The sequence below is a fragment of the Malaya genurostris genome, chromosome 2, assembly GCF_030247185.1.
Source record: "Malaya genurostris strain Urasoe2022 chromosome 2, Malgen_1.1, whole genome shotgun sequence".
Lineage (NCBI taxonomy): Eukaryota > Metazoa > Arthropoda > Insecta > Diptera > Culicidae > Malaya > Malaya genurostris.
In genome coordinates, this window is record NC_080571.1 from 191,543,428 (window position 1) to 191,556,297 (window position 12,870).

General features: G+C 37.0%; 1 protein-coding gene across 3 annotated transcripts in view; it reads left to right on the forward strand.

Annotated features, from left to right (window-relative positions):
* Nucleotides 1–12,870, forward strand: part of LOC131432899 (ubiquitin carboxyl-terminal hydrolase 38) — a 39,795-nt gene that overhangs the window by 11,545 nt on the left and 15,380 nt on the right. For all 3 annotated transcript variants that reach the window (XM_058599475.1, XM_058599476.1, XM_058599477.1), the window contains one exon: nt 6,137–6,266. In XM_058599475.1, coding sequence (XP_058455458.1) covers nt 6,137–6,266 — 130 coding nt within the window. The remainder of the gene's footprint in view (nt 1–6,136; nt 6,267–12,870) is intronic.

The window sequence follows — 12,870 nt, forward strand, 5'->3', positions numbered from 1 at the left end:
TTATATAAAAAGTTGTTCAAAACTGGTGAAAGACCATGCTGATGCAACTTCTCAGATAGAACGTTAATGGAAACTGAATCGAATGCCCCCTTGATGTCGAGGAAAACTGATGCCATTTGTTCTTTACGAGCAAATGCCATTTGAATTTCTGTTGAGAGCAACGCTAGACAATCGTTCGTTCCTTTGCCCCTGCGGAACCCAAATTGTGTACCTGAAAGCAATCCATTTGTTTCGACCCAATTGTCTAGACGGAAGAGAATCATTTTCTCCAACAATTTCCGGATACAGGAAAGCATAGCAATCGGCCGATACGAATTGTGATCGGAGGCTGGTTTTCCAGGTTTTTGAATAGTAATAACTCTCACTTCTCTCCATTCGTGTGGGACAATATTACCCTCGAGGAACTTGTTGAATAAATTCAACAAGCGCCTTTTGGCAGAGTCGGGCAGATTTTTCAACAAGTTGAATTTAATTCTGTATAACCCCGGGGCTCTATTGTTACACGACAAGAGCGCAAGCGAGAACTCTACCATCGAAAACGGTGTTTCGTTTGTATTCAATGTCGCGACGCGGGATATCTTCTGTTCCGGAACAGAATCAGGACATACTTTCTTAGCGAAATCAAATATCCAGCGGTTAGAATATTCCTCGCTTTCGTTCGCGTGATTTCGATTGCGCATGCGACGGGCCGTATTCCAAACAGTGCTCATTGCTGTTTCTCTCGTTAATCCGTCAACAAACCTTCGCCAGTAACCGCGTTTCTTAGCTTTAATAAGACTTTTCATTTGAAATTCTAACGCCGCGTATTTCCGATAATTATCTGGAGTTCCGTTCTTTCTAAACGAGATGAAGGCTGAAGCTTTTTTCGTTTTCAGCTCTGAGCACTCTTTGTCCCACCATGGGTTGGGAGAACGCATACTAGTTTGCGCGCTAGGTACTCGTTTCGTCTGAGCTTGAATTGCGGTGTCAAGAATCAAGCCAGCCAAAAATGTATACTCTTCCTCCGGAGGAAGCTCCTGTGATGTTTCTAGTTTCTCAGATATCGAGCTCGCGTAACGTTTCCAATCAATGTTTCGTGTGAAATCGTACGAAACATTGATTGTTTCCGATGGTCTTCCACGGTTGGTGATAGAAACTATGATCGGCAAGTGATCGCTACCGTGAGGATCACAGATTACCTTCCACTTGCAATCTAACTGTAGCGAAGTCGAGCAAAGGGATAAATCCAGCGCACTTGGTTGTGCTGGCGGTCTAGGGTTCCGTGTCATTTCTCCCGTGTTTAGAATTGTCAAATTGAAGTTGTCACACAGATCTTGGATTAACGAAGAACGATTATCATCATATAAGCAGCCCCATCCTGTACCATGCGAGTTAAAGTCCCCTAAAACCAGCCGCGGTGAAGGAAGAAGTTCTATGATGTCTGCAAGCCGACGATGCCCTATCGAGACTCTGGGAGGAATGTAGATAGAAGCTATACATAGATCTTTGCCTTTAATATTAATTTGGCAAGCAACAACTTCAATTCCCGGTGTCGAGGGGAGGTTAAAACGATAAAATGAATAGCACTTTTTAATCCCTAAAAGTACCCCTCCATAAGAGTCTTCTCGGTCCAGGCGGATTATGTTAAAATTATGGAAGTCGAGGTTGATGTTAGAAGTAAGCCAAGTTTCACTCAAGGAGAATACATCGCAATTATGAGTATGTATTAAGTGTTTGAAAGAATCAAGTTTTGGGATGATACTTCTGCAATTCCACTGAAGCACAATGATCATATCTTCGATTCTCAGTGGTAAATTATCCATCAAAAGATACGATCGCTGCAAGGAGGGGCCATTGTTCAGTCAACTGTTTTAAAAATGTCCTTACTGTTGGCAGTAGAGCAGTTAGGAAGCTTTTCAGAGGATCAGTAATATTGAAGGCTGTTAATATCCAGTCCACGATATCAGAAAATTTCAATAATCCAGCGTTTGTTGGATTTTCTGGTTGTGCTTTGGGGTCATTCGGGTTTTTTGATGCCCCAGGAAGTGCTGGGTACTCCTTATCATCCCTAAGTTTTTTGAACCCAGGAGGTGTTTGCTTCGGTTTTGAGTCAGCACTTTTTGTTTCCGTTTGGTTCTTTTGTGACGAAGAGGACAGTCTGAGGCCTTTACGAGGAAGCTTGGGAGAAGCCAGATTTTGTCTTTTCCTGCTTCCTTCAATCTGTGTGTAGGAAGGTCCTTCGCCTGGGTCGTCAGAGGTATCCTCTTCAACTGGCAAGATTGCAAACGGGTTCTCAGGGGTCGATGGAGTGGTTCTTTTTAAGATTTCCGCATAAGAACGTTTGGAACGTTCTTTCACGGATCGCTTCAATTTCTCCGCACGCTGTATGTACGTAGGGCACACCGAAAGATCATGAGGATTCTCCCCGCAGTAGCAACACTTTTCCACTGCTCTTCTGCAGAGATCGTCCTCATGGGCCTCTCCGCATTTGCCGCATCGCAGTTTGTTGCAACAATAGGTTGCCGTATGACCTAACTGTTTGCAGCTTGTACAATGCATTACCCGCGGTACATACAGCCGAACAGGTAGACGAACTCCACTCACTACCAAATAATTTGGAAGTGCAGATCCGGCAAAAGTCACGCGAAATGAGTCCGATTGGTAAAATTTACCATCTATCGATTTGGAGTGCAATTGCTTGCACTCCAAAATTTTCACTGGATGAAGGTCGGGGTTTTTGAAACGGCCTACCCCGTCCTTCATCAGATCTTCGATTGTCAGACTTTCGTCACGGACCACACCGTCGATCTCCACCACATGAGACGGGACGTACACGCGGTACTCCTTCGTGAACAACTCGCTGGTAGCAATCGCGTTTGCTTGCTTCAGGTCGGACACAACAACGCGTAACTTGTTTGGCGAAACCTTATCTATTGTTTTTATTGCAGAGTAATGTTTTTCCAGGTCCCGAGCAATATTTAAAACTCTGAGAGACTTTAATTTGGGCCGGAAGTATACCACCCACGGACCCCCCGAGCCATCGTCTTGGTAAACTTTTTGGCGGGCAGGCAATATCTTAGAGGGAGATGGAGGCATCGGAGAGGGAGATGGCATCGGAGAGGGAGATGGTATCGGAGGGGGAGATGGTATAGGAGGGGTAGATGGCATCTCGGAAGCAAACTCAGCCTCTAAATGTTCTTCGTTCATTCGTTCAGCTTCGCCCTCCTCCGAGACACCCCCACTGTCATCAATATTCATATTTAAAGTGCGGGAGTAAAGAAGTCTCCCGCACTTGAAATGAGAAAGAAAGAAATAAAATGAAAAGAAAATATATGAATAGTAAAAGTTGATAGAAAAAGTTTGAGAAAATACTTAACAGTATGTCACGGTAAGCTGTTAGGTGAGTTGCTCCTTCACTCCTTCGTTGTGCTTCAGCGTGACCTTGACTCAGGATTTGGCTGCTGCGATGCGGGTAGCAAACAATAGAAATAACTGCTGCCCGAGGATAGCACAATAGCGTCTACTGTTGATACCGATACAAAACCGGTGCACAGACAGAACTCACTTGCGGGGATGCTACTTTTTATCACTTTTATTTAATGCCTATACTACAGCCTCTGCTGTGATAGGCACCTTCGTCTTACCGATGTCGATTGTTAAAAAAAAACGCGTGTGCTCACTTCGAACATTCGGTTACGAATGAGATATACCGAGATGATATGCATATCACGTGGGAGTGTTCACATATGATCGAAATAATATCGTTTGACAATCAAATTGTCATATTGAATGTTCGTATTAGGAGTAAGATCAATAATATTGCTTTTCTCTCCTACAATTCAATCATTAATTGAAGTCTTGCAATAAATGGTCTCCGAACGCCAGTATTCGTTGAAAAATTTGAAATTTTAATGATTGTTTATTGTCACTCTCAAAGTGACGTTCATAAATTAGTGCGTTCAATGCCATTATCCGTGTTGCTAGTTGCGATTTTTTACAACTCGACATGATATCGTACATGATATCCCGGATATCATGCCAAAATGGTGATACGCGTTGACATCAAATTGTATGAGATATCAAATGATATCGCACATGATTTCATCGGATATCAAGTATATCCGTATATTACTTGATATCAGCGCTAATGTGAACATACTATTATGCTCATATTTCTACGAGATGACAATAGGACTCACAAAAATGGAAAAGATATCGACTTTGATTTTATCCACCGTTTGCAAGGAATTTTTGAGTTCCTTCTTGAGAGCTGAAACTGGTTTATGAGGACCAGTATAGAATCTTAGAAAGATTTAGAATCAGGATTGATTTGTTCAGTGAATCTATATATAATTTTCTTTTAAAGGTCCTCAACTATTCCATAGTAGGATCACAAGAACGTTGATTAGTTTAGCTAGGCGTTGATTAAAGTAGCTAGGCTATTGGAAATTAAACTGACTAAAACCAGCGGAGCATCATGAAGAACCCGTACTTTCTTATTATTTTTCTGATAACTCCACAAGAGATGTCTAGCATATAGAATCCTATCAGAGAAAAAAATTGATCGATATCTTGGTATCATTTGATTTATTTGGTCATCAATGCATTGAAATCGTAAAGGGGCTGCATTTCTAAAATGGGTTGACATGACGGATGTACCTATTGTTTATTGACTAACAGATACATTAGAAAAAAATTGTTTTTTAGAAGAGTATGTCATGGCAGCCGAGCGGTTTTGTTAAGTTTCAGTTATATGTTCATCAAATGATTTTAAATTGAATTTTATTACAGGAGAATTTAATTTTTTTTGTTCGATTGGGCTTAATAATTGCTTTTATGGTTTCCATCACAATCAGAGCATGACAATTCATCTGAAGGTTCATTGAACAGATGTGCTTGCAAACGAATTACTAAAATTCAAACAGCGTATGTTCATATGACAGTTTGTTGTACCATGGCCGAAGCCCTGACAATCACGATATTGTGTTAGGTTCACTGTGCCATTATGCCGTTTATAATTTTCGCACCAAACTGAGATTTTCAGTTTCACTTATTGAAGAAACGAAGGAAACTCTGTACATAATACTTTGAAATTGCAGGCAAGATTGTTGTTGGTTTTCCAGAGTAGCAAGCGTCTATTTTAGGGATTGTCCTATACAATGCTCTTTTTTGGATATTGGATATCTGTTTAAAACTTGAATTAAAGAAATATTTAGAAAAAAATCTAAACGGAGGCGATTCGATTTTATTTAATAAAAGCATTTCAATATTGATTTTGTACACAAAAGCAGGTTAACCATAAGACCTTTCATTTGAATCTAAGTTTGTGAAAATCGGTTCAGCCATCTCCGAGTGCATATTTTTGTTACATACGTACACACACACAGACATTTGCTAAGTTCGTCGAGCTGAATCGAATTATATATGACATTCGGCCTTTCGGGCTTCGGTTGATAAGTCGGTTTTCATAGTGATTAAAAATAAATTATTTGGGAAATTGTAATGGTGTTCATTGCAGGTTAATATGAATTTGAAGAGTATAGTTATAATTTGTTTGACTTTTGTTCGCACATGTTCAAAAGTGAAAAGTTATGAAATTTGTGATTTGACACTCCTAACTCGCTCTGCGATGGCAAAACCGTACTTTAGTATTTGTTTATTTGTTTGTTTGCTTGTTCTATCTGACAATAAAAGTTTTAATAAATATAAGGTAAAGTTATAAAATCGAGGATAACGACACTTTCTGAACAAACTTATGTGATGATTCACCAAAATCGAATAAATTTTCAACTATTGAGAAAGTTCGAACACACGCTGCAATAGGTTTGTTGGCTCCAAACGATGTGCGATGGAATCTTCGTTGAAGCAAGCCTATTGATCGTAGAGTTCGTTGTGAAACCCGGAAGTCGATGAGAGACAGGATCTTTGGAGAGTCGATTTCGCCGTTGATAATCTTCGCCACAAACGCTGCTTGTTGAATCTTCCTTCGTCATTCCAGGGTGTCAAGACATAACAGGCGACATTGATCAGGGTACGGTTGTATGATTTTTAAATGTTTGGTATCCAAAATCAAACCGCTCTATAGATAACTCTTTAATAGCGTAATTTTTTATGACATTTCATTTCATAATTGTGTACTTTTTGTGTTTTTCCCCAGATCAAAGAACATATAGACGTAAAATTATTGGAAGAACTTCTTAAAGGTTCTAACTGTCACTTGATAGAAAACAATAAAGAAGAAGTCCAAAAACTAGTGTGCTGGATTCTGGAGAAAGGTCAATCTGAAGGTAAGTTTATTGAAAAAAGATCGAATGTATTCTCATTTTTTATATGAATTCATTCCGCTTGATTCGGATAGATAACAAAAGTATGCTTCATCGCTTACGTCACATATTCGGCAACATTCTACAAACAAAATGTATGGAAAGTAATACATTTGAATAATCATTGGTTAAAACTGATAAAATTTTACAAACAGAAAATTATTCTATTTGTCGGTTGCGCCACTTATACGATTATATCTACAGAACCGGAAGCGTTGGTCTTATGATCATCGAACTGCAAAGCTTTAAAATGAACCTAAGCTTGTTGAAATCGGTTTTTTGAGAAAGTGAGCGTATCGAAAAAAAGTATGTAAACACTCAGACATTTTCCAATCTCGTCCAGCTGAGTCGAAAGGCTGTTCTAATTATTGACTGATTTTGTTTTTGATCGGTTGTGTAAAAAACGTGAAAATTTATGATTCAACTCAACGAACTGAGAAAATGGTAGTGTGAGTTTGTGCATGTGTGTACGTATGAAACAAATTATACACTCACATCTCTTAGATGTCTGGATCGATTTTCTCAAACTTAGATTCAAATAAAAGGCGTTATAGTCCCATAATCTCCTATTGAGTTTCATCCCAATCCGACTTTCGGTTTCGGAATTACAGGGTGATATGCACAAAGAAGGGAAAATGTGTACTCACTTTTCTCATTGATTTTACAGCCTTAAATTCAAATGAAAGGTCTTATAGTCCCATAGCCTGGTAAGAAAATGATTTAACTAATTCTCATCATCTATTTCGCAATTTGATCCAGATCCGACTTCCGGTTCCGGAATGATAGCGCGACAAGTTAAAATTTTTCAATTTCATGAGTACTTGTTCACGAGTAATGGTGGACAGAGGTGGAAATTCCATAGAACTGATAAATTCTTCTAGTTTGCAGATGTTGTTTTGCTACTCCTACAAAAATATTACTCTGTTTAACATGAGTTTCATATATCAGAATAACAGGAACGTAGGATTTTACTTGATTCAATTGGTTGAATCGAAATAATACATGCGAGGTAAACCAACCAGCTAGAATTAAAACAAAGTCTTCGCCTCTATAATCATTGGGATATTATTTGCAATGAATTTCATATATGCAAGTGTTGAAAATGGAACAAACTCCTTAAAACTATTCTTCTAGCTTGCATGTCTTATTAACTTATAGCCAAACAAACTCACCTTGGCTGAACCGATCGAGCTTCGACATCCAGTTCCGAAATTAGACTAGAAGAAATGAATTTTCATCTCTCATCTTTTGTAAATCTTTTGTAAAACAAGAGAAGGGCAAGAATTTCAAGGTCATGTTAGATAGTATTGCTATTGTTAATTTGAATCAGACCCTGTCAGCTTAGAGCGAAATCAATCTTCAGTTCAGCAACGCCATCGCACGGTGTCACATTGAACATATCATGTCAATTGTATGGGTGCGCAGTGCTGCTATTTTGGCGCGCATGAATTTGACATTTCTCTTCCCTACTTCTGTGTACGAGATTCGATGCGAACTCGCCTGAGGGCGCCATGCTCGCAAAAAATGTTGTTGCCAATGATTTGTTCGGGAAATGTGAGAGCCGGATATTTTGTTAATATGATGTCTTTGTTTGAATGAAACGCAAATTTTTTAAAATGATTTCAAAGGATCTGATTCCATTTTGCTGGAAAATTCAAAGACCCAAAGAAAAATTAAGCTTTATCTGTCTATGCACACGAGTGTATGTAAGTCAGCATAACGATCCAACTACTAAACGAGATACTTTTTGACGAGCACATATACTATCAATATGCGTTTTTATGCAAATTGAGAAGCCTGTCGATCCAATGGAAATAAATTTAAAACATTTGTATCAAATAATATAATCATTATCAAATGAAAAATCTTAAGCGATTACGTGAAAATAGCGATGTCGTAAAAATAAACTAGGAGGGAGTAGCAACTGTTTATAACCACGGGGGCTTGAGGTATTATTGATCGGATGTGACAAGGAATATTAATTTAAGGACGTTACAAGCACATATACTTTTTTGGATCTCAGGTTACTAAAAAGGTATTTATAGAGAGAAAGGTGTTTTGAATTTTTCTAACAAAAGGGATCAAACATAAAACTGATTCGATTGGACGAGTAAACCGTGAAAATTATGATCTGATGATGATTATGAGATCTGAGATAGGATGCTGGCCGTACGCAATCTGAGCATGTACGGAGTTTTGTTGCCGTTTAAGTTGTGTTTCACTACAATCAAATCAATGGGCTCGATAATTTCTAGAATCTTTTGGCGGCCTTGCCAGCACAACATATTTCCTTACAAGGCCGGGTAATTAGGCTAGTATACATATAATTGCTTTTTGTCTTATAAATGCTGACACAAATAAGTACGATCTAAAATTTATTGAGATTTTACTTGTTACTTGAATTTGTAGAACCTTGTAGAAGTTGAAGGCCGCAAAATATTACTACGAGTATGACGGCCATTATTACCGGAATCAGTTAAAAACTGAAATATGAATCGATTTCACATGAAATGTCTGCCGACTTAAAGTATGTTATAAAGTATGAGACACAAAATTGAGTTAGCGAGCAAAAACAGAAGGCCGATTTTAAGTATGTATGTATGTATGGCAGTACCAGTGGATGCAAGCTTAGCTTTTATACTACTGCTGTTGAGAAGGCCAGAATGGGATATAAGGACCCGAAGCCTTCCAGCAAAAACATCCTGCCATATAATGAAGAATTTCGCTGTACCAGCTTAAATCAGCCTGATGGTTTGTTTGTTTGAAGGGTGCGTCTTGCTTATATAATATAATATAATATAATATAATATAATATAATATAATATAATATAATATAATATAATATAATATAATATAATATAATATAATATAATATAATATAATATAATATAATATAATATAATATAATATAATATAATATAATATAATATAATATAATATTATATAACATAATATAACACCGGGTGGCAAGTGACCGAGAAAATCGGAAAAAACCGGGAAAAAGTTGGGAATTTTAGTGAAAAGGAGACAAAACCCAATTTTGCGTTTGATCGAGATGTTCAGTAAAAGCTGAAACAACATTTTGTCCCATACATGTTCTATGTTGAACATTGCATTGGAAATTGGGCCAACACGCCATGTCTCGTCCAACGATTTTTAAGGACTTGCAGGCAGTTTCAAATCAATCAAGAAGCATCAGAGTTTTTTTAGTTGTTATCAATAACAACACAACGAAAGCACATTTTGAAAAATAAGGATAATTTGGATGCTTTTGTTGGATTTTTATTAGGTTTTAGAATAAATATTCAACAAACTAGCAAAATTGTTGGCTAAGTATCAAGGTAACATAGGGAAAATGTTTACTGAAAATATTGAACTTTCTTAGGAGTCTTCATGTTTTGCCTTTCTCATATAGAATGTTTATGTGTCAAATAATCTCACTAGGTTTTCTCGGAGATGGCTGGCCCGATTTTGACAAACATAGATTCAAATAAAAGGTCTCATGGTCCTATACGGAATTCCTGAATTTCATCCGGATTCGACTTCCGGTTCCGGAGTTATAGGGTAAAGTGTGTTTAATATTGTATACCGTCATTTGAACCGGCGAAACAAAAATCGTATAAAATTTTCTAAACTGATCTCAAAACTACTCAAATCGATAGCCATTATCAGTAAGCAACTAAACAAACCGATTTCGGCTATCCTGGCTCCCGGTCTCCGGTTCCGGTAGCACCGGAAATAGTGGTCATATATTCCATAATGGATCTCACTCACTTTTCTCAGCGATGGTTTGACCGATTTCCACAAACTTAGATTCAAATGAAAGGTCTCACGGTCCCATACAGAATTCTTTAATTTCATCTGGATCCACTTCCGGTTCAGAAGTTATAGGGTAAAGTAATTTAGAGTACGATGACAAAATCGTATAAAATCTTCAAAATTTGAATAAAAACTAGTAGAGTTTGTACGTTATGTTTGTTGGTGGCCATACGAACCGACTTCGATTATACCGGTTCTCGGGTTCCGGTGATGGAAGTACATATAATAGTGAATCCACTACGTTTTCTTAAGGATGACCTACGCGAGCAAAGCATTGTTTCGTTCTGTAGGTTATACTAGTTAATGCACAAACAATCCCTTGGTTTCATTCAAAATTCGAAGAGAAACATTTTGAATAGAATACCACAGTATTATATATGAGAAAGGCATCATTACACTACTAGGTGGATTAAAACAGGTTTCTAAGTATGCTATTGATTGCCCTTCTTTCAACATAATTTGTTTCAGTAATGTCATCTTGAAACAATACTTATATATGCTAATATTTCTGTGAGATGACAATAGGACTCACAAAATTGGAAAAGATATCGACTTTGATTTTATCTACCGTTTGCAAGGAATTTTTGAGTTCCCTCTTGAGAGCTGAAACTGGTTTATGAGGCCCAGTATACAATATTAGAAAGGTTTAGAATCAGGATTGATTTGTTCAGTGAATCTATATTTGATTTTCTTTTAAAGGTCTTTAACTATTCCATATTTGAATCACAAGAACGTTGATATTGATGTAGATGAAGGAGAATTGAATTTAGTTTGAGCTTTTAGAACTTCAATAATGTAATGATTTAAATTATGTATGGTTGTATCGATATTGCCCAAAACCATTTCAGGGTTTACATTGCTTTCGATATGAGATCTATATCCTAGCCGATTAGTTCAAAGGTGGTAGGATATATAACTAATTGAACCTATCATTGCTTAACTTGAGACCCTGAACGTTAGTAGATGATCTGAATCTAAGTCAGATCACTACAAATATTACATTGATCTGCAAGAATCAGATCAATTGTAGAACGATTTCTCATAGACGATAAATTAGTTGAGCTATCGGAAATAAAACTGGCTAAAAACCAGCGGAGAATTCACCATGAAAAACTCGTAGTTTCTGATTATTATTCTGATTACTATACGAGCATTTAGAATCCTGTTAGGAAAAAATAGATCGATATCTTGTGCGTTTTTACAGTTATCATTCGATTTATTTGCCCATCAAAGCAATGAAATCGTAAACATGCTGCATTTCAAAAATGGGATGATATGACTGATGTACCAATTGTTTATTGACTAACAGATACATTAGAAAAACGTGCTTAATCCACCTAGCAGTGAGATGATACCTTTTTTTATCGATCCACATGTGTTTTTTGCATGAATATTCTTCGGTGTTTCAGTTTTCATGACATTATTTTAATGACCTTCGTTTTAAGCGGCAATTTGAGATTTTAATCACTCATTACTCTGAAATGTCGAAACTGCAAATCGGATCGAATTTGAATCTAAAAGTGTGATAATCGATTAAACATTTCATGATATGTCGAAGCAATTTCCACTTTAGGGTTTAGGGTAATTCAAGGTACTTCCAGAGCCGACTCGTATGGCCATATGACGAATAAATTGCAATATTTTTGAGACCAACTCTAAAGCTTTCCGGGGTTGTCATCTTCTATATCGCTTTGCATTTTAAATATTCATCATCCTACAATTTCAGAATCGGTAGTCAGAATTGGATTTATTTTAATTTAAACTTTTGTTTGTGAAATTCGATTTGGCTTTTTTTGAGAAAACGATTGAGCTTTGAGAAACGATTCGATACTGGAACCGGAATTCGAAATTCGGTGTAGTTGAGATCAGACAAATTCACCTGAGTAGCTGTATAGTTTACATTTGTTTCAAAATGTTTGAAAATTTATGTAGACATCTTTGAGGAAACGTAGTGCGAATTAAATTTTTGGGTGCCTTCCGAAACGAAAACTGAATACAACCAAAATTTAAACAAGTTTATTTGGTTATCGACTATCCAAATCTGCTAACCCGATAAACCTGATTGATTTATGTGAAAAAGACATTAGTATAATCACCCTGTATCTCCGAAACCGGAAGTTGGATCTCACTGAAAAACAAGATGTTTTATAGAATCTTAAAACTTTACATTTGAATCTTAAATGATGCTTAGAATTAATTTGAATCTTAGATCGGCTCAGATATCTACGAGAAAAATGAGTCACACTGAAAAAAAATAGAGTTACACTTTTTTAATTTCGTTTCACATATCATCTTGTAGTTCCGGAACCAGAGGTCGGAACCAAACATAATTTAGGAACCTTGTTTGGGAGTATACGACTTTTCATATGAATCTGAGTTTGTAGAAAACGGTTGAGTCATCTCCGAAAAAATTGAGTGAAATTATTTGTAACACACGCATTTGCTGATCTCGACGAACTGATTCGAATGGTATATGGATGTTTTGTTCTTCCAGCATTTATTGCTATAAGTAGTTTAAATCAATATAATTATGGAATTACTTTCAACTTGAAAATGCTGCCATCATCTAGTTTGCATGTCAAACTCGAACGATTATGTTGCCAAAAACGAACCGTGCTAAAATCGGTCCGAGGCAAAATGCCATGAGAACAGATGTTTTACACAGTTATTTTGGTACTTAGAAACAATTGTATGTAACAGTAAAAAAATCATGTGTTATTTGGCTCCGAAACAGCGCATTATCATCAAA